Here is a 21514-nt window from a genome sequence, read left to right on the forward strand (position 1 = left end):
AACCCTGACCCTTTCGGCTGTCCTTTTGTCTCTTCTCCAATCTGGCCACAGAGCTGTCTGACCCCATGTCCCTTGGGAAGGTGGTGGGTAGCCAGAGGCTGTTACCCAGAATCAGAGGTGTTGCCCCTGTTGCCAGGTTGAGCTTTCTGCATAGTCCCAGCCTGGCTGCCCACTGGGGCCAGGCCCTGAGTACTGGAGTGAATTGCAAAGGTGGTAAAGACAGCAACCCGGACGTGACCTGTAGTCCCTTTCTAACACGCTGAGGAGAAGGTTTGCCTCTCTGGCTTGGACATGGAATTGCCTGCTCAGCCCTACTCAGTCTGTCCATCAAGTTCTTTCATCCAGAAGATTGCTTGAACAAGGCTGGGGAGAGGATAGGACAGTGGACTGGGGAACAGAGTCAGGGCTTCTATTTCGGGGTGTGAAGGATCATGTGCCAGCCCCTCCATCGCCTGGTTACTTGTGTGACTGAGCCCTGTACTTAGGTTTTCAGTGCCTTGATAGTTGGTTCTATAGCTTCTCCCATTTCCCCTGCTCAGAGCCTGTACCCTTTTCTGCCTCCAGATCATCGATCCCAAGATGCCCCGGGAGGGCCTCCTGCACAATGGTGTCCCCATCCCTGTTCCTCCACTGGACGTGCTGAAGCTGGGCGAGCAGAAGCAGGCCGAGGCTGGAGAGAAGCTCTTCCTTGTCCTCTTCTTTGACAACAAGCGCACCTGGTAAGTGATGCAGCTGCTGCAGGACCCATGCACCTGGTAAGTGATGCAGCTGCTGCAGGGCCCATGCACCTGGTTAGTGGTGCAGCTGCTGCAGGACCCATGCACCTGGTTAGAGGCGCAGCTGCTGCAGGGCCCATGCACCTGGTTAGTGGTGCAGCTGCTGCAGGGCCCATGCACCTGGTAAGTGGTGCAGCTGCTGCAGGGCCCATGCACCTGGTAAGTGGTGCAGCTGCTGCAGGGCCCATGCACCTGGTAAGTGGTGCAGCTGCTGCAGGGCCTGTGCCGTGTGCCGGCTCCAGCCAGTATGAGGAGAAGGCTTCAGCTGGCCCGTGCTGCTTGTGGTAACTGTCCCTGATGACACTAGCTAACAGTGCTTAGAGTAAGGGTGGAGTGAGCCTCCTCGGGGAGTTCTTCAAGAGGAGTCTTTCACCAGGTAGCTTGGAAAGCCATAGGAGAGGGCCACAGCCCCAGGTAGAAGGAAAAGTCCAGCGACAGCACACTTTGAGTGGAGGTCTCAGCTTTTCTCTGAAGAGCTTGGGAGATGGTTTGGGATTGGGGATCTCTGTGCATCCGTAAGCCCACAGTCACTAAATCCCACCTGTACTTTGGAACAGGCATGACCTTGGGTAGGCAGCGCTCATGACAGTTAGCTAACAGAAAGAGACTAAGCACTCCCCACAGCTGAGGGAAGGTGTGTCCCAGCCCTGAGGGAGTCTGGACAATGTGGTGTCCTTTATGAGGGGCTTGGTGGCCTGTGGCTAACGAAGTGCAGTCACCCGTGGCTCTGTGTAAAGGAGGTAGAAGGGCTGGTTACAGACTCCCAGGGGCAGGCTCAGGCCTGCAGGGTTCCTGAGCCTGCCTGCTGGGTAAGTTGGGGCTCTCCTGTCTGCTGCTTTCCCTCCGCCTTGCTTGACCTGGTAGCTGGGTCCACAGGAGCCTCTGTAGGATCTCCTGCAGCCACATCTCAACTGTGCTTGCATTTCAGGCAGTGGCTTCCAAGGGACAAAGTCCTGCCTCTGGGTGTGGAGGACACCGTGGACAAACTCAAGATGTTGGAAGGCCGCAAGACCAGCATCCGAAAGTCCGTACAGGTGGCCTACGACCGTGCGATGATCCACCTGAGCCGCGTGCGGGGACCCCACTCCTTCGTCACCTCCACCTACCTGTAAGCGTGGGACTGGGCCTGCGTCTGCCTGCTTCGCCTCTCCTCTGTCCCTGAGGCACAAGAAGCCTCTTCTGCCCCTGCCAAGTGTCTGGCTGGCAGCTTCTTTCTCATGGCAGGCCCTGACTGGACTGGGTCTCCAAGGGCAAGGCCCAGTATTGACCAATCATGTGGTTCCCCTGGAGGGCCGCTGTGTGCCAAAAACTCCCACCCGAGGTCCCTGGGGATGTTCCACTGAAGAACCACTTAGAAGTAGAAACAGCTGAGAGTCTGGGCCGGCCAGGAAGGTGGACCTGGCCCACGGGGCAAGAGGTCCTAGGCTGCTTTTCTGGGGCCAACTGCTCCCTCCATGCCTCTCCCAGCTAACATACCTCAGGGCAGGCAAGGTTCTGATACTGATCCCAGAGATGTGCCAGGGTCCCTCGGGAACCCACTGAGCTCCCTCCCCTCCCCCCACACACCCCCCCTCCCCTCCTAGTCTCATCTTCCATACCCAGCCCAGGCTCTTCTCCCCCTCATCGCTCTCCTTTCTCCCTCGTGCCAAACTGACAGCAACGTCACCAAATGGATCTTTCTCTTTGATGCCCATTTCCTTCCTGGCCAGCTGCTGTGTTAGACAGGTGCCCGGCAGGCACCCGAGCCACAGGTAGAAGCGATCCACCTGTACCGACCTCTCCCTCACCGCTGACACGCCCAGCCCAGCTGCATGCGCGTGCCCTGTGGATGGCGTGGGTCCTGCCCCCCCCAGGGAGGGCCCGGCCGTGCACGAGCTCAGTGGGTGTTGAGATGGCTCATGTCTTCCAGCTGGCATGTGCTGCCTGTCCCCCCCCCTTCTGCTTGGCTTCTCTCTTCCTGCGGCAGACTTACGCCCTACTGTGTCACACGTCACCACAGGGGGCATGGGCTGCCCTCCAGCACCCTCCCCTGGCTCTGCTGCTCCTGCTTCCCAGGGCTGGGAACACAACCTTTTCTTTCAGACCCTGTCTTCAACTCCTCCCCTCCCTCCCTCCTCCACCTCCTCCCTCACCTCCAAAAGGAAGGGAAAACTGTGAATGAGGAACGCTGACTGACAAACCAACGCAACTTTCAGAGGCCTCTGCTCTGGATGTTTCTTTTCACCTCTTAAGCACCAAAGCCGCGGGCGGGTTTGCGGACCGCTGATTGCCATTTTGACTTCTACCTTGATGTTATTTTTAATTGTTTTAAATTTTTCATAGGGGAGTTTTGAGCAAAACAAAGTCCATGGGGAGATCACTGCCATTTTTACATACTCAGACTTTTTAAAATACAGCCAACCACCCACCAACTTCTTACACATTTGGGACATGAGCCAGAGTTTAAAAGGGAATCAACAAAACTCACAGAGAGGGCGGGATTCTGTCCAGTAAACAGTGCAGCAGCAGCTAGGACGGGACGTGGTGTATATAACTGTAAGATACCGTCGTAAATTACTCAGGCCTATACTCTCCATTATCGGAACCCTCCACTGTGCAGCCACGCAGTGTGGTCTAGTTAAAGGAGCCGATGCGTCCCCCTCTCCCCAGGTAGTTGGTCAGCTGTGGACTCTGTGACCCTTGTCTGAACCTGTGTTGTAAGATCTCGGGGCTTTCTCCCCCCCCCCTTCCCCAACACTTTATCTTCTATATTTCAGTCTCTGAGTCCCATTTGAAAACCTGCTCTTTTAGAACAGGATGCGGCTCAGATCCTGCTGTGGCACGGGGCCTCGCGTCTCTGTCGCGTCCGCTGTGAAGCACACGATGCTCTATTTATTGTAGAAAGTGACTTTATTTGCCTTCTAGAATTGTTTATAACAGATGGTTATAAGAGAGGTAATAAACAGAAAAATCTATGCCTGTAAAGAATACGAGAGTTAATTTTACCTACTATAATATGATGTCTTATTTTCTCTCTGAGAAATAAATGTTCTAATAGGCAATGGCTTGCCGTGTGTGTTTGGTATCCTTGGTGGGGCCTCCTATCTTAACCACCCGCTCCTCTGAAGGCAGAGTCATTAAGAATGGGCTTGTCTGTCCTTTGGATCTCAAGGGTGGGTGTGAGGCCTGCCCAGACTAGGGCTGAGGATAGTCCTGAGGGTTGTCACGCCTCCACTGTTCCCTTCTCTGGCCAAAGTTCTTTCTGAGCTGTGCTGGAGAAGTGGCTCCGTTGGCAGCCTGGCACCAGTCTGAGACTAAGGAGACTGAGCCTCCTTTTCTGTCTCTTCTGTAGATGGTCGTCTAGGACACAGATTGGTGTCACCGACTTAGAATTGGAAGGACCCAGCACTCAGGAGGCAGAGGCAGGCAGATCTCTGAGAGTTCGAGGCCAGGCTTGTTTACAAGAGCTAGTTCCAGGACAGCCTCCAAAGCCACAGAGAAACCCTGTCTTGAAAAACCAGCGAGAGAGAGAGACAGAGAGACAGAGAGACAGGCAACTGGCCTGGTCTTCTTTTACAGGAGTGAGGACTCAGACCAGCAGGATTAAAAGACATGGTCAAGGTCAGTCAGCTAAGAAGTGGGACCCGAGCCTGGGTCAAGGTTGGGCAGCTTCCAGGCCTTGCTGCTCTGGCGGTGATCTCTGAGGTGTTTGGAAAGGGACATTGTGCGTGGCCCATGTGGCAGCTGGAGGCTGAAGTCCGGTGTCTCCTGTCTAAGGAGACAAGCTCCAGCTTCTGACTGGCCATCCGGCCCCAGATTCCTTCCATCTCCACCCTCCCCGTGCAGTTACGAGTCCTGTCACAGGGCTTTTCCCCCTGTGCTTCTAGAGGATTTGGACTCAGGTCTTTGCGTTCATGTGGCAAGTACTTTGCCAACTTGGCCATCTCCTTAGCCCAGAAAGGGACATCCTGAAGCACAAACATGAGGGGACGCCCAGGAGCAACTTGCCTCTGAAGAGCCTGGGGAAGTGACCTGCTGTCCTTCCTGCCAGGACCCTCTGATGTGGCTGAAGACATAGCTTTTTTTCACCACCTTCCCAGGCCTGCTCGAATAACATGGATGCCGTGTGCAGATAGCCCTGTGTTCTGCGAACACTGCAAAGGCCCCCTGCTTGTAAGATGCTGCCATAGCTCTGAGGCCAAGAGGGTGTGGAGAGAAGATATGTGTGGTTGGACAATAGTTAAGTTTCAGAAGAAGGAAGCTGTTCAACCCTTGAGAACTGGGTTCAAAAATCCATATTTATGGAGTGTATTTTGAATTACAAAGGCGTCTGTAAAATGCAGAGGGTGTGTCAGGTTTTTTTTTTAATTGCTTCAACAGAATGCCTGACAGTTTTAGTTGAGAGAGGTTTATAGCCGGACATAGCGGCGCACTCCGTCTACAAATCTCAGCACCTGGGAGGCAGAAGCAGGCAGATCTCTGAGTTCAAGGCCAGCCTGGTGAGTTCCAGGACAGCCAGTGCTACATAAGAAAAACCCTGTCTTGAAAAACCAAAAAAAGCCTGGCGTTGATGGCGAATGCCTTTACTCCCAGCACTCGGGAGGCAGAGGCAGGCAGATCTCTCTAAAAAAGTATTTAATCAAGGACGAGGTAGGGGGCAGGTCTCTTTTCCTATTTGTCTGTCTGTCTATTGCAGTGCTGGGATGAGACCCCGCACCTTGTGTAAGCCAAGCGTGCTCTGCCCCCAGCCATTACAGTCTGTCCCTAATGTCCCTTTCAGTTGAACAGAGCAGGCTCTGATGGAACAGCCAGGTTACTGGCTCCAGGATTAAAAGGGGACTGGGAGAGCCCACTCGCTGTCTGCTGGCCTTGGTCCTCAGACGCACCCCGGACAAGGAAGGGGCAGAAGATACTGAAGTGACAGAGTCAAAGGACTCTGTCAGCTCCAGGGTGGCTCTTATCAGAGATGATAAGGGTCAGAGAGATAGAGGCTTTGTGAGTAGAGGCTTTGTGTGGAAGCCAAGTTCTGCAAATAGGATTGCAGACTCTCCTGGAACTAGAGCTAAGGTGTGATCTAAGGCGGGGGAGCAAATGGGCTGTCCTGGATTGGCCACACTTGGGCGCCTCCCCGTACTCCTTGTATGCAACAGGTTCAGGAAAGAAACCACTGAAATGGCCAGGCAGGTGGTGGCGCACGCCTGTAATCCCAGCACTCCGGGGGCAGAGGCAGGTGAACCTTTGTGAGTCAGAAGCCAGCCTGGTCTACAGAGAGAGTTCCAGGACAGCCTCCAAAGCCACAGAGACACCCTGTCTCGAAAAACAAAACAACAACAACAAAATAATTGGTTCACCGGGTTAGACTGGGGTAAAATCATTGGGAAAAAAACGAAAAACAAACAAAACATTGAAATGGGCCCTCTATGATGAAGGGGAAGGTTTTTATTGGAGATAAGAGAGAGAGCAGCCAGAGGCATCTGGGGGAGTCTTCTGTGGCTGTCTCTCGGGGAACAGGGAGAAGGGCAGGGAGAGAAAGCCGAGACTGTGGGGGCAGACAGCAAAAGTGGGGGAGTCCTGCCAGTTAGAGGGTTATGCAGGAGGGGGGCAGGTTAGCTGGAACGGCGGTGTGGAAACTGGGGGGGGATCTCATCTGTGGGAAGCTTGAGTTAATAGGAACCAGAAGCTCTCTCTCTCTCTGGAGACTGGGGCTCAGGCATAAATAGGAAAGTCACGGCGCTTCCGGGCAAATGGGAGCCACTTTGCATGGTTTCTAAGCAATGCCGAGTGTTTACTAGGTAGCTCAATTTTGGACCAAGTCGGTGTGTCTGTGCTTTCGGAGGGACACACCTGTGGTGTGCTCAGGGATTGACTGTGGGCCCTCCCTCTCCTGGGACCGAGATCTGGTTCCACCCTTCGACCCCTCACACCTTCAACTGCTCTTCACCAACAGGTCTCCACTGTCTTCCCTCCCTAGCTGTCAGGATTTTATTTTATTTTTTTTTAAGATTTATTTATTACATATATGGTATTCTGTCTGCATGTATATCCACATGTCAGAAGAGGGCACCAGATCTCATTACAGATGGTTGTGAGCCACCATGTGGTTGCTGGGAATTGAACTCAGGACCTGTGGAAGAGCAGTCGGTGCTCTTAACCTCTGAGCCGTCTCTGCAGCCCATCTGTGATCATGCGATTGAAAACTCCAAGTCCAGGGAAGTCTCTTTGTTCTCCTGTTTTTAACCCCCATCTCACTTCAGGTGCATGGGAATTATGGCGGCGCCACTGCACCTGGAGCTTTGTAGCTTCCGGGACTGGAACTCGGGTCCTCACACCTGCAACACACATGATTCACTCACCCAGCCTTCTGCTAATCCCACATCCAAACCTCATCTCCCACACTGGCTTTGTTTTGTTCTGTTTTTTGAGACTGGACCTCTTGTGGTCCGAGGCTAGATATGAACTCAGGACCCTCCTGTCTCCATCTCCCACCTTCTGGGATTCTGGGCATGCGCCTCCATGTCCCGCTGCAGCGGGTCAGTGCAGTGGGTGGTCTGGCTGTGACATGTGGTGTTCACTCCTGTGTCCCACTCTAGGGAGGCGTCATAATTGCTTCCCCGCTGTGGGCTGAGGGCATCTGGTGCAGGAACTGCACTGCTGTGAGTGTTGTAATTGTTTCCCTAGGGTGTCTGTGGAGTCTGGGTAAGGATTTCCCTAAGGCCCAGGCAGAGTCCTGGGGAGTGCACTGGTTGCCCAAAGTAGTTGTATCCATTCCCAAGCCTGCCAGGAGTTCCCTGTGGGTCAATGTTTGTTTTCCAGACTCATCTGGCTCAACACGGTTCCTCCTCCCCATGCTGGCTGGAGAAGGACCCACCCCATGACAGTCTGCACTCATGGGCTGTTGAGTGATGGGCGCCGTGGTGGCAGGAGCATTTTACGGTCAGTTCTGTAGCCAGCAAATGTCGCTGCAGACAGCAGGCTGTTTGAAGTGGGTGCCCAGGTGCCTCTGGGATGTGGAAGTGGAAACGGAAGTCAGTTTGTGTCCCCTTGTGGTGCTTTGAAAGAAAATGGTCCCTAGGCCCGGCGTTGGTGGTGCACACCTTTAATCCCAGCACTCAGGAGTCAGAAGCAGGCGGGTTGAGGCCAACCTGGTCTACTGAGCAAGTTCCAGGACAGGCTCCAAAACAATACAGAAAAACCCTGCCTCGAAAAACCAAAAAAAAAAGAAAAGAAAGAAAAGAAAAAAGGATCTCTAAAGGAAGCGGCATTATTAGGAAGTGCGGCCATGTTGGAGTAGGTGTGGTCTTTTTGGAGGAAGTGTGTCACTATGGGGGCGGGCTTTGAGGTCTCATGTGCTCAAGCCATGCACAGTGAGACAGACCACTTCCTGTTGCCTGCCTATCAAATATCGGACTCTCAGTTCCATCTCCAGCACCATGTCTGCCTGCATGGCACCGTGTCACACCACAGTGACAATGGACTAAATCTCGGAAGCTGTAAGCTGCCCCAATTAAATGTTTTTCCTTATAAGAGCTTCTGTGGTCAGGGCTGGAGAGGAGGCTCAGAGGTTAAGAGCACTGGCTGCTCTTCCAGAGGTCCTGAGTTCAATTCCAGCAACCACATGGTGACTCACAACCATCTACAATTCAATCTGGTGTCCTCTTCTGCCCTGCAGGCACACATGCAGACAGAACAGAAAACTGAATACATAATAAATAAATCTTAAAAACAACAACAACAATAAAAGGTTGCTGTGGTCATGGTGCCTCTTCAAGCCATAGACACCCTAGCTAAGACACACCCATTTCCTCTCATGTATGGCTTTTTCCTCTTTGAAAAAAATGACTGATACTCGCTTCTCTGAAGCTTGGAGTCAAACAAGATCAATTTTTTCTCCATTGATTTGCTTTTTCTGAGAGTGGTTCTCACTGCCAGGAAGGTTACACCATTATCCCTCCTTTATACCTCAGAGAGGGTGAGCCACACTGTGACAGGGCTGGGATTCTTCAGTCTGGTTCTAGAGCGCTGTGCACCATTCCCGTCTCTCTCCCCCAGTTTCGATTGTCTTTCTTCAGAAGCTCTCTGCGACGCCTGAAAAAGCGCTCCATCCTGGGTCCTGAATCCTGTCAGGCTCCTCCCGTGGCCCTTCCTCACCCACACCTGGACCTGAATGGGCAGCCAGGGTGTGAGGGAGGAAGCGCCACGGAAGGAACCTGTCTTCTTGAGGGGGCTCAGGATAGATTTGGCTGGCAGTGTTTACCTGGCGTGGGCGTGGCCCTGGCCTCCCTCCTCAGCACCACAGGAAACCCAGTGCAGGGAGTGGTACAGGCCCCTAATCCCAGCACTGGAGAGGCAGAGGCCTGAGGGTCGGAAGTTCAAGGTCACCCTCTGCTACTTAGCCAGCCTGGAGTGGATGAAGTCTTGTTTCAGGAAAATCAAACCAAACACCTCTTTATGGCGTCCTCAGGACCTTGCCAGGGACACAGAGAGCTCACTCCCACTGCCACGGTGAGCAGCCCAGGCTTGCGATGCCCTGGTTTGCCTTTGGCCGTGAATGTCCTTTGTAGGCCTCCTACGCCACGGAAGAAACCCAGGACCTCTGACCCCATGCTGGTCTCCACCCCTGCGACCACACTGCCTCCCAGCGGAAGCCCAAAGGCAGCTAGGCGAGAGGGTGATTCTGCACACAGACTTGCCAAGGGTTGTTTGCTTGCCTGCAAAGATCAGAAAGTTGAGAACACAGAGGCCGGGGGTCCGGAGGAACCTGCCCTGAAGTTGTCCGAGCTCATCTGTTTCTCAGAAGCAGAGCCGGCGGAAGCCACCCCTGCCCCCGTCGAGCAGGAGGCTGGACGAGAGCAGCGGAGCGGAGTGGCACCCCCCTTGACTCCACACGGTGCCTTCTGCGGGTCATCGGCCGCCTCGGGCTCTCCCAAGTGCTGGGATTAAAGGCTTGTGCCACCAACGCCCGGCGTGGGTCTTTTATTTGCATTTTTATTTTGTATGTGCTGTTTTGTCTGTGGGGTTGCCTGTGTACCACATGTGTGTCTGGTGCTCACAGAGGCCGGAAGAGGGCGTCAGATCCCTTGGGGCTGGAGTTCAGATGTTTGTGAGCTGCCGTCCTTGTGCTAGGAGCCAAACCCAAGTTCTCTGCAAGATCAAGAGAACCCCAAGCCGTCTCTTCAGTGTCCTGACCCCATGTAGTTTCTTCTTAAAAGATTCCTCCCAAACGAAAACTGGAACTGTGGTGTGGAAGCTGTCTCCAGCTGGGCCATCCTAGAGGCACAGGAAGTTTGCCGTTAGAATACCGTGTGTGGTGTTGCATATTGAACCTAGGGCCTTCCACATTTGAAGATGCAGGTAGGTTTGTTTTGAAACCAAAAATTGGCTGGGGTTGGAGAGATGGTTCGTTGTTAAGAATAGTTCATGTGCTATTCTTTCAGGGGACACGTGTTCAGTTCCCAGCACCCGTGGTGGCTCACAACCATCTGTAACTCCAGTTCTGGGGATCTGATGCCCCCTTTCCCACCTCCGCAGGCAGCAGACACCCGTGTAGTGCAATACTACTCTCAGGTGAGGTGCCCACACACATAAAATTTCCAAAATCTAAAATAAAAATTGTTTAAAATTATGTAAAAATTTTTTGAGATAGGGTTTCATTATGCAACCTTGACTGTCCTGGACCTTGCTCTATAGATGAGGTTGGCCCAGAACTCAAAGAGATGTGATTGCCTCTGCCTTCTGAGGGCTGCTGGGATTGAAGGCGTGCACCACCAACGCCCAGCCTCGTTTTTATTTTTTGAGTATGGCTGTTTTGCCTGCGTGTATGACTTGTGTAACATGTGCATGCAGTGCCCCTGGAGGCCAGAAGAGGGCAGCAGATCCCTTGAAACTGTAGTTGCAGAAGCTGTAAGTCCCCATGTTGGTGCTGGATTTCAGTCCCAGATCCTCTGGGAGAGAAGCCAGTGTTTTTTTTTTTTTTTGTTTTGTTTTTTGTTTTTTATCCTGAGCTGTCTTTCTAGCCCCCAGATATTAACTAAATAAAATCTTCATTCAGTTTTCTCAGCTGTGTCCCGGTTTCTTGGTTTGCCAAAGGTACCCCGCCTCTCCCTACCCTCAAGCTGAAAACCAAGCATTATCTACCTGTGAATCGCCTGGCTCATCCAGCCAGCCCCACGCCCAGGGCTCTCTGTGGCAATAGCTTTGCTGACTAGTTGTCACTCAGCCTAGCCACCCCGTCTGCCCGGATCACCAACCTTGACCTCCCTCCCTCCCTCCCACAACTCTCAAGCCCTGCCGCGCTCTCCCCGCAGTCACGTGGTTCCCGGCCCACAGGAGGCCGCGTGGTTCCCTTCCGCCTTGCCTCTTTCTCTCCCGCAGACTCCAGCCTGCATCTATCTCTGCCTTGGACTTTATTGCCTTCTCATAATGCAGGAATGCTGCCCGCCTGCCAGGCTCTCACGGCCATCATCGGCGGCCTTTATAACTCCCGTGCAGCTGGAGAATTACTGCCTGTTCTGCAAACAGGGAAAAATAGCAAATGCATTGTGTGGGTCACACTGTGCGTAAAGAGCAGAGCTGAGAGGTCAACCTGTCGGTCTGATCCCAAGACCTCCTCCCGTGCCTCGGAGCCCATCAGGCCTCCCCTCCAAAGAAGCCATAGCTGTCCCCCGCCCTACATCCTCCGGGTCTCCCCACATCATTTCCCCAGCTTCTCTGATGGTCCAGATCACACTGTCCCCTCCTCTTAACTCCTCTGGAGGCTCTCTAGCCTTGCCCAATTTAGTTGTTAATTTCTGTGTCTTGGATGGGTCTCTGGTTACTTCACATTTGCCCGTCAGACTCCCAGGAAACCTGTTAGGATCAGGTTTGGGGAAGTTGGGGGAAGGACGGTTCTCCTAATTCCCATTGCCAAAAGCCACTGGCTCCATCCTGCTACCCCCCAGCCTCTTGGGCGTGTTCCGATGGTCGCACCCCCTAATACATGTGATCGAGCACACACCTCGTCAAAAGCTGCCTTCCAAACCTGACAGAGTCTGAGGCTATCTGCTTAAGGTAAACACGGACTACTCCCTCCTTAGTGGCTGCTGGACATTGGCCTCGCTGTGTAATTCCAGCTTGGGTGATGGGAGCTCCTAGGACCAGGAAAGACTCGACATCACCACCTCCAGAGAGGCTGGGGCCGATTGCCACTTGGAGGGGGACAACTTGGTGTCTCAGTTCTAATTCTGGTCCTGCTGCCTTGTGTGGTGGTGACAGTGACGGTAATGGCTGTGATTATGGAGGAGGGAGGGCAGGAGAATGAGGGCTGGGGGAGGGATGAGGAGGAGGATGGGGGGATGAGGAGGAGGATGGGGGATGAGGAGGAGGATGGGGGGATGAGGAGGAAGATGGGGGATGAGGAGGATGGGGGATGAGGAGGAGGATGGGGGATGAGGAGGAGGATGGGGGATGAGGAGGAGGATGGGGGAGGAGGAGGAGGATGGGGGATGAGGAGGAGGATGGGGATGAGGAGGAGGATGAGGGATGAGGAGGAGGATGGGGGGATGAGGAGGAAGATGGGGGATGAGGAGGATAGGGGATGAGGAGGAGGATGGGGGATGCGGAGGAGGATGGGGGATGAGGAGGAGGATGAGGATGAGGATGGGGGATGAGGAGGAGCATGGGGATGAGGAGGAGGATGGGGGATGAGGAGAGGAGGATGGGGGATGAGGAGGAGGATGGGGATGAGGAGAGATGGGGGATGAGGAGGAGGATGGGGGATGAGGAGGAGGATGGGGATGAGGAGGAGGAGGATGAGGAGGAGATGAGGGATGAGGAGGAGGATGAGGGATGAGGAGGAGGATGAGGGATGAGGAGGAGGATGAGGGATGAGGAGGAGGATGGGGGATGAGGAGGAGGATGGGGGATGAGGAGGAGGATGGGGGATGAGGAGGAGGATGGGGGAGGAGGAGGAGGATGGAGGATGAGGAGGAGGATGAGGAGGAGGATGGAGGATGAGGAGGAGGATGGGGATGAGGAGGAGGATGGGGGATGAGGAGGAGGATGGGGGATGAGGAGGAGGATGGGGGAGGAGGAGGAGGATGGGGGATGAGGAGGAGGCTGGGGGAGGAGGAGGAGGATGGGGGGTGAGGAGGAGGATGAGGAGGAGGATGGGGGATGAGGAGGAGGATGAGGAGGAGGATGGGGGATGAGGAGGAGGATGGGGGATGAGGAGGAGGATGAGGAGGAGGATGGGGGATGAGGAGGAGGATGGGGGATGAGGAGGAGGAGGATGGGGGATGAGGAGGAGGATGGGGGGATGAGGAGGAGGATGGGGGGATGAGGAGGAGGATGGGGGGATGAGGAGGAGGATGGGGGATGCGGAGGAGGAGGGGGAGCAGGGAAGCTTTTGCTGCCTTGTGATCTGCAGTGCCATTTGGGGGCTGTGAGGAAAGTTCCCCCTTCCCGGGAGACATGCTGGGTTAGCCCCTGGAGCTACTAACCCTGGCCCCCAAGCCCCTCTTACATCAATCATTAACCAAGAAAATGCCCCCAAGGATTTGCTCACAGGCCAATCTGATGGTGGCAAAGCTCAGATGCGGCTCCCTCTTCACAGCGGGTGTCAGTCAAGTTGATGAAATACTAAGCGGCCATTCCCAGCCTCCTCCCCACCTCTCACACCATCTCTCTGCCCTGACCCTGATGTCCCCACGAAGCAAGTTGTAAGCAGCCTTCCTCCATGCCGTGGGTCTCAGGTCTCTGGCTTTCCCTCACGGTGCGCCGTAAGCTGCGAACTGAAATACCACGCCACCCCCTCCACTTGCAACGAGGACAAACCCCCAGAGCCAAACTTCTCCTCTGGTACAGTTCTGCCCAGCGCCGGTCCTAACTAAGATTAAACAGGGAGGCGCTTGTGGAAGAATGTTTCCAGTCTGGGGGGCGGGGCACAGGTGGAAGTCGGGGTTTCGGGGGGCACGGGGGGGCCCTGCGGGGAGGGGGTGGCTTGCAACTCTGTCCCGGCCGCAGTCTGTCAGTGGGAGGCACAGGGCGAGGCACTTGGCAGAGATTTTGCAACTGCACGCCGCCGAGGGCTGAGAGGCACCGCCTCGGTAGGGAGCAGGGAATGCTCCACTCCTAGGTGCGCGCGCTCGCTCGCTCGCTCGGGATGGGTGGAGAGCCTGAGGAAGCTGTGCCTCACCTGAGTTAATTAGGTGGCGAAGGCAGCATGGGGTCTGTAGGACCGGGACCCTGCCCATGACTCTGAGGGCCGTGTGCCTTTTATCCAGGCCTGGGCCCCTTATCGGTGTTTCAGGGTGCCTCGTGGCCAGGCTAAACAGGCCCAGGCAGTGGCGGGGTGAGCCAGCCACCCGTGGGCGCCTGGTGGGGCCAGTAGAGTCGCCACATTCCAGCCTCTTGGCTGGCAGGGAAGGAGACGGCGAGCCAGGGCAGACCTCCTCCTGTGGGAGGCCAAAGGCCCTGAAGATGGAGGAGCAGGTGTTCAAGGGGGACCCAGACACCCCTCATTCCATCTCCTTCTCCGGGAGCGGATTCCTTTCCTACTACCAGGCTGGCGTGGTGGACGCTCTGCGAGACCTGGCCCCGAGGATGCTGGACACCGCCCATCGCTTCGCAGGGACTTCAGCGGGCGCAGTGATCGCAGCCTTGGTCACCTGTGGGATTGAGATGGGTAAGACTGGGGTCTCTGAGGGGGCTGCCGGAGGCGCTCCTCCCGACAGGACCTTATTTACGTCCCGGGGATGGCTTTGGGAGACAAAGCCAGGTCTAGCAGGTGGGAAATGAGATGTTCAGTAGATGGCTGTCCGCCTCGAGGTGTGCCAGTGAGAACCCAGTGGTGAGCAGGGGCCCTCCACGGGTGTGAGCCGCCCTGCGCCCCAAGCCAGAAAGAAGGAAGCACAGCACCCCTCCTGACACACACACACTCACACTCACATACACACACATATTCACACACACCTTCTCACATACCACACATACTCACATTCACACACTCACATACACACACACATTCTCACACACTCACACACACATTCTCACACACTCCTCCCCCCTCAGTCCTGTCATGTGTGAGCTTGGGTGAGGCCTCCTTTGAAAGGCAAACACCTAGGGGAGGGCCGTTCTTCCCATCCTCCTGGTGTGGAGGGGATTCCCACCAGAAAGATGTAGGTCCTGAGGTCTGAAGAGCGGTGGCGGGAGAAAGCCAGGGACAGTGTGGCCTCACCTCTGCCCTGCCGGGTCAGGCGCCTCGGTGGCGCTATGTTGCTATGAGCAACAACAGTGTGGCATCAGCGCACAGGCTGCCCCACCCCCCGTGGCTGTGATGCAGCCCCATGTGGAGTTGAAGCTCTAGAACATTTTAGAAAGAAAAGACAAACTTTAATAGGGATGCCTCTCCTGTCAGGATGGGAAAGGGTCAGGGGTCTGTGAACAACCTGCAGCCAGCTGGGGACGAGGGCTGTAAGGGGGACTGTGTTCCAAAGATGTTCAGGGAGGGCCGCGCCCAGGAGTGGGGGCTGCATAAAGTCGGGTGCTGGGAGAGAACCTTTCGTCCGGTCCCGTCTCCCCGTCTCCCCACCGGGGTGATGAACCTGAGGCAAACCCAGTCAGAGGCGGTGACTGAGGGGTCAGGTGACCTGAGACTTCAGCCGCCAGCTCCAACCTGGTGCCAACACCTGTGGGGTCTCAAGACTGTGAGTCCTGGCCCTGGCGGCTCCTCCGTTCTGTAGGAACAGAGCCAGGTGCTGAGCTGAGCACCCCGTGCCTCTGTTTCCCCCGTCAGGGTAATCCCCGGGATGCCCTGACCTGGGGCTGTCAAAGGAGCGACTCTGCAGACAGGAGCGAATGAATGCTTGGTGACTGGGGCCAGGAAATGCTGGAACAACCCCCCCCCCCCCCCCGTATCTAGCCTGCGGGTTTTAAGGATCCCCAGCTGCTGGCCAGCTTGGGTTGGAAATAGAAACCAGGTAGAGGGGATGAGCATAGGAGTGGGAGACCGGGTATAGAATGTGCTGGAAGGCAGAGCTGATGAGACCAGCTAAAGTGTCAGCTGTTAGACCTCTGAGGAGGCAGCACCCACTGCCCCGCTGCCTGGGCCTCTGCACAGGAGGGGGGGAGAGGAGAGGAGCTCCCAGAGCATAGCTCACTAAGTGCCCGCGTGTGCAAGGTGCCTCTTTCTTTCTAATAGTTTGTAAGAAACAGTGGGGAAAATAGAGTTAAAATTCCTACCCATCCTGCAGCCTGCCAGCAGGGAGGATGTCAGGCCTTCAGTGGGGGCCTGGGGCAAGAGTTGGCCTCTCCTAGAGTTGCAGACTCCCTGCCCGGGAGACTGTTCCCTGGGAGGAGGAGGCCCTGGCTCCATCGCTCCACCCTCTCTCTGTTTTATTTCAGGCAGGGTCTCATGTAGCACAGGCTGGCCTTGGACTCTGTGCAGCCGAGGATGCCCCTGACTTCTGCTGATCCCCTGCCTCCTCCTCCCCCCAGGGATTACAGGCATGCGTTACCATGCCCGTTTTTTGTGGTGCTGGGAATTGAACCCAGGGCTTAGCACATGCTAGGCAAGCCCTCTACTCGGTGATCCACAGGCTAGCCTCAAGTCCCTGCTGCCCTTAGAGCGAGTTCTCAGAAGGATGTCATCCCAGTGAGTTTACGGCGGGACTATAGAATCAACTCAGTGTGTTCAGTGGGAGAGATCAGAAGTCTGCTTAGCCAGCCTGAGGCCACCACAGAGCACAGGAACGGAAGAGGCAGTGAAGAGGCCTCTGAGAGGGATCAAGGCCTCGTCCCAGCATGGCTCACGAGTGTGGCAGGGTGTAAGCCGGGGTCAGGTGTGCAGCCAATCCAGCTGAGCCCTGTGATTTCCTGATAAGCGGCATGTCCTTTGTACCAGGCCCCGTTCTGAGTGTTTAGCATATTAACTCATCCAGACCTCACAACCCCTGCTGAGGTGAAAACTATTATTATGTCCCACGACACAAAGGAGGAAACTGAGTCACAGGACACTTAGACAACTTGCCTGAAGTGATGCAGTGCTTGGGAAGGCACAACCTGAACCCAGTCTGGTCAGAGTGGGCACATTAATGCTTTTTAAACCATGTCACTGCTGAGTAGAGTGGACTCCTGTGGGCGGTGCTCCCGTGGGCGGTGCTCCCGTGGATGCTGCTCCAGTGGGCGGTGCTCCCGTGGGCGGTGCTCCCGTGGGGTGCTGCTTCTGTGTGGCGCTGTCTTTGTGGCTGAGGAATAGCAATGGGGGAAGGAGAGCTTTTATACACACCTGATACAGTGAGAAGATGGTCTAGAAAATATCCTGGGCCTGGGCATAATGGCACACAATTTTAATCCTAGCACATGGGAGGCAGAGGCAGGCAGATCTGAGTTCGAGGCCAGCCTGGTCTATGTGGAGAGTTCTAGGACAGCCAGGGCTATGTAGAGAGGCCATATATTAAAGCAAAGCAAAACACCAAAAACAAAGAATATGTTGTAAAGGAAGGAAGAGAGAGAGGGAGAGAGAGAGGGAGAGAGAGAGGGAGAGAAAGAGAGAGAATACTCTGGGGAGAGCATTTTATGTACAGCGTACAAGACAAGTCATCAGGGTGCTGAGCCATTATTGGAAGCTCAGTGGGGGCCGGGACCCAAGTCTCCGTGAAGCATTAGCACCAGAGCCCTGCTCGTTGCCTTGTTGATGGACTCCCCAGGTCCTCTGGTTGTCAGCAGTGCCGCAGTGAGCAGGCTGGCTGTACCTGGCATGCCCATAATGCCTGCAAGCCCTTCCAGACTTGACGAGCCTGTCATGGGCTCCTCTATGCCATGCCAGAGGATTGGCTGCCGTGACTGTATAGTCTAATCCCTAGAAACACACAGGAGAGAGAGAGAGAGAGAGAGAGAGAGAGAGAGTCTGTCTGTCTGTCTGCTCCCACATGTGGAGGCCAGAGGACAGCCTCAGGTGTTACACTCAGAAACATTGTCTACCTCCACTGAGTCAGTCTCAGTGGCCTGGAACTCACCATTAGGCTTGACTGCCTGGCCTGGGAGCCCACGTGCCTGTCTGGTGCCCACGGAATTGCTTCCCTCCTCTCCTCCTGTTTCCTTCAAAGTGTGCCCAGTTATTCTCAACCTCTTTCCTGTTTCCTACATGAAAAGCTGAGATGTTATCCGAAACTATACCTCCCCGTGATAAATACAGCCCATCTCTGTACTCGTTATGTCCCGCAATGAAGACATTCAGTATCATTTATCGGTTTATCCATTTAAGAGCTTTTGCTTTGTTTTGGTTTTATCTCTCCCTGTAGACCAGGCTAGCCTGAAACTCATGGTGATTCTCCTGCATCAGCCTCCTGTACTAGATTTATTTCTAAGGCTCTTACAGTTTTTACAGTTGGGAGGGGGATTTCCTTTCCCATGGCATTTCCTGGTGGCTCAGCAGTGACATCGGAGGATCTGAGTATTTTCCCTACTACTCTTGATCTCAGGGACTTGGCAGGCACCCTGAGTAGCTGTAAAATGTGTTCATTACCTCAAATTTTATGTGTGATCACTCTGTGTGTATAACTGGAGATCTGTTGCTTTTTGAGATTACTTTTTTTGTTTGTTTGCTTTCCGAGACAGGGTTTCTGTGTGTAGCCCTGGCTATCCTGGAACTCGCTCTATAGACCAGGCTGGCCTCAAACTCACAGAGATCTGCCTGCCTCTGCCTCCCGAGTGCTGGGATTAAAGGCGTGTGTCACCACCGCCCGGCTTGACATTACTTTTATTACATTTATTTGTTGTGCGTAGCGTGTGTGTGTGTGCATAAGTGAGTGTGTGTTCGCGTACAGGAGCACAAGGGCTGGGGTGAGCGTGTGGTCAGAGAGCACCGTTCAGGAGCCAGTTCTCCCCTGCCGCCATGCAGGTCCTAGGCACGTCCTTGCACAGCCTGGGTCCTGGAACCCTGACTAGGGCCATCAAGGGAATGAAGAGATGACAGACACGCAAAGACAGACGAGGCTAGGACGGGGCAGGCTGGGCTTTCTGATGGAGAAACCGCAGTACCTTGGAAGCTCAGTGTGTTTATTACATAAAGTTGAACACAGAGGCAGGGTAACTGCACACAGATAAACCAGGAGGCAGGTTTTATACAGCTGGACAAGGAGACGGGTTATTACACACAGATAAACCAGGAGGCAGGTTTTATACAGCTGGACAAGGAGACGGGTTATTACTTACAGATAAACCAGGAGGCAGGTTTTATACAGCAGGACAAGGAGACGGGTTATTACATACAGAGGGACAAGGAGACGGGTTATTACATACTGATAAATCAGGAGGCAGGTTTTATACAGCTGGACAAAGGAGGCAGGGTTATTACATACAGAGGGACAAGGAGACGGGTTATTACATACAGATAAATCGGGAGGCCGGTTATTATATACAACTGGACAAGGAGGCAGGGTTATTACTTACAGATAAACCAGGGGGCAGGTTATTGCACACAGATAAGCCAGGAGGCAGGTTATTACATACAAGTGGACAAGGAGACAGGTTAGGTTAATCATGTCTCTGCAGGGAGGCAGTCTGCAGGCTGGAAATGCCGGGGGAGGAAGCTATGGTGGACATTGTTTGTACACACTAACACATCCACACACAGACTAGAGAAGGCTTTGCCACCCCTGTAAGGCGGAGGCCTTGACACTGTCGGCGGTGCCCATGTCAGTCAGCAGCACACATTTAGTGCTTTAGTCCCTTAGTGCTTCCTCTGCTCCCCACAGTTTTGGGGATCAGACTCAGGCCATCAGGATTGGCAGCAAACGCCCTTACCTGCTGAGCCAGCCCATTGGTGCTCCGCCTTTTTTTTTCTTTTTCTTTAAGCAAAGTCTTATTTTATTTATTTATTTTTTCTGAGACAGGGTTTCTCTGTATTGTTTTGGAGGCTGTTCTGGAACTCACTCTGTAGACCAGGCTGGTCTTGAACTCACAGAAATCCTCCTGCCTCTGCCTCCCGAGTGCTGGGATTAAAAGCGTGCGTCACCAACACCTGGCTTTTTAAGCAAATTCTTAAACCCAGCCACACTTCTCTCTTCAAAACTGCTTCTGTCCGGGGCTTCTCTGACCAGACACTGCTCCATGCCCTGGGAAGCGGGCTACAGAGGGCCCACCCTATGGTAGGGGTTTGCCTCGCCCTGTATGAAGAGAGCGCAAAGGCAGTTAACACCCTGCCTGGTTGACATTGGAGATGACATCGCCATTCACGCTTCAGCTTATTTGAGGAGAGGCAATCTCCATGACAACCAGCGGGGTTCCAGAATTTCTGATGTAGCCAGAAGTGGGGCACGTTGTCACGGAGCCGAATTCTCTGTATTTCGAGAATAATGTCTTCATAGTGTATTTTAAATTGCATTTATTCATCCCTTTAGTATGTGTGTGTGCGCGCGAAGACTATGCTTTCATGGATCATTTCTATAGTTTGTTACGTGTGTGTATGTGTGTGTGTGTGGTGTGTGTGTGTATGTGTGTGTTGTGTGTGTGGGTGGGTGGGCGTGGGTGTGGGTGCACCATGGCTTACCTGTGGAGCTCAGAGGACAACTTTTAGGAGTCAATCCTTTCTTTCTACCACGTTGGTTCCAGGGATCAAACTCAGGTCTTCAGGCTCAGCATCAAGCACCTTCACACATGGAACCCCACCTCGACAACCCAAAAATAATTTGTGTTTCTTAAAGATTACTTGTGTTTCCTGTACATTGGTGTTTTGCCTGCATCCGTGTGAGGGTGTTGGATCTCCTGGAACAGGAGTTCCAGACAGTCGTGAGCCGCCATGTGGGTGGTGAGAATTGAACCTGGGTCCTCTGGAGGAGCAGCCAGTGCTCTCTCCATCCCCAGCCGGGGTAACTTTTTTTTCTCATCAAAGTATAAAGACTTAGTGGTCTGGCAGCCCCGCTCCCTCCAGCTGCTGCTACAGAGAGACCCCTCCGCTCAAAAAGAGCATGGCAGGCCTTCATCCCTACTGTCTGGGCTCCCTTCCCTGTCCTCCTCACTCTTCTTGAGATAGCTCTCATGCAGACTAGGCTTGCCTCCCTGTAGCCGAGGCTAACCCTTGAACTCATTTCCTGTCTGTACCTCCGAGTTCTGGGTCTCGCCACGCCTGGCTTTCCTCTTCGCAGTTCTAACATGACAGGAAATGCCACCTGGGTCCTAGAAAGACAGTGAGGCCAGCCCTTCCAGTCAGGGCCGCTTGAGGGAGCAGCCGGTTCCTCCAAGGAGAGGGGAGTGGGGCCGGCAGAGACAGGCTGGGCAGGGTTTGAGGCCTCTAGCAAGGATGTGGGAGGGGCGGAGTAACAGAGTGGAGAAACCGGCATGTCCGGAAGATGGACGGCACAGGTCACCTGACGTCACAGCTTTAGTTCACTGGGAGCTTTCCGGCAGGGAAGGTCAAGCTGAGGGAAGGGAGCAACAGGCTTTGGGGAGGCCCAGCTGGTGGCCACCTTGGGGTCCCCTGCGCTACTGAGCACATGGACTGAGGTGACCTATGACTGACGTGGCCCAAAGCAGCATTAAGCTAGATGAGCTGGGCTGGAGAGGGGACTCAGGCGGTAAGGTGTGCCCCGCCCTCCGAGCCTGATGACCAGAGAAGGAGAGACCTGGAGGAGCAGTCCTGTGACTCCCCCCCCGCGAACGTTGTAAAAGGAAGAAAGGCGTGTGATGTTCCCACCCAGTTTCTGCAAAGAAAAAATAAGAGAAAAGATTGGCGTGGTGCGGTACGCCTATCGGAGGCAGGAGGGTCGGGGAGTTGGGACAGCCTC

The 21514-nt window shown here is 54.3% G+C and overlaps 2 protein-coding genes across 7 annotated transcripts in view; both read left to right on the plus strand.

Moving 5' to 3' along the window:
• Positions 1 to 3817, plus strand: part of Brpf3 (bromodomain and PHD finger containing 3) — a 34936-nt gene extending 31119 nt beyond the window's left edge. Inside the window, exons 11-12 of one of the 2 annotated variants that reach the window (XM_040732179.1) lie at positions 565 to 719; positions 1705 to 1843. In XM_040732179.1, the coding sequence (XP_040588113.1) occupies positions 565 to 704 (140 nt within the window). In that variant the 3' untranslated portion in view covers positions 705 to 719; positions 1705 to 1843. Of the gene's footprint in view, positions 1 to 564; positions 720 to 1704 lie in introns of both variants that reach the window. The other variant, XM_040732178.1, reaches the window with a different exon arrangement.
• A 9942-nt stretch (positions 3818 to 13759) lies between these two features.
• Positions 13760 to 21514, plus strand: part of Pnpla1 (patatin like phospholipase domain containing 1) — a 41060-nt gene continuing 33305 nt past the window's right edge. For 2 of the 5 annotated variants that reach the window (XM_013124357.3, XM_040732249.1), the window contains exon 1: positions 13762 to 14415. In XM_013124357.3, the coding sequence (XP_012979811.1) occupies positions 13983 to 14415 (433 nt within the window). In that variant the 5' untranslated portion in view covers positions 13762 to 13982. Of the gene's footprint in view, positions 14416 to 21514 lie in introns of all 5 variants that reach the window. The other 3 variants (XM_040732250.1, XM_040732251.1, XM_021235818.2) reach the window with 3 other exon arrangements.

The sequence above is a fragment of the Mesocricetus auratus genome, unplaced genomic scaffold, assembly GCF_017639785.1.
Source record: "Mesocricetus auratus isolate SY011 unplaced genomic scaffold, BCM_Maur_2.0 Super-Scaffold_100027, whole genome shotgun sequence".
NCBI lineage: Eukaryota > Metazoa > Chordata > Mammalia > Rodentia > Cricetidae > Mesocricetus > Mesocricetus auratus.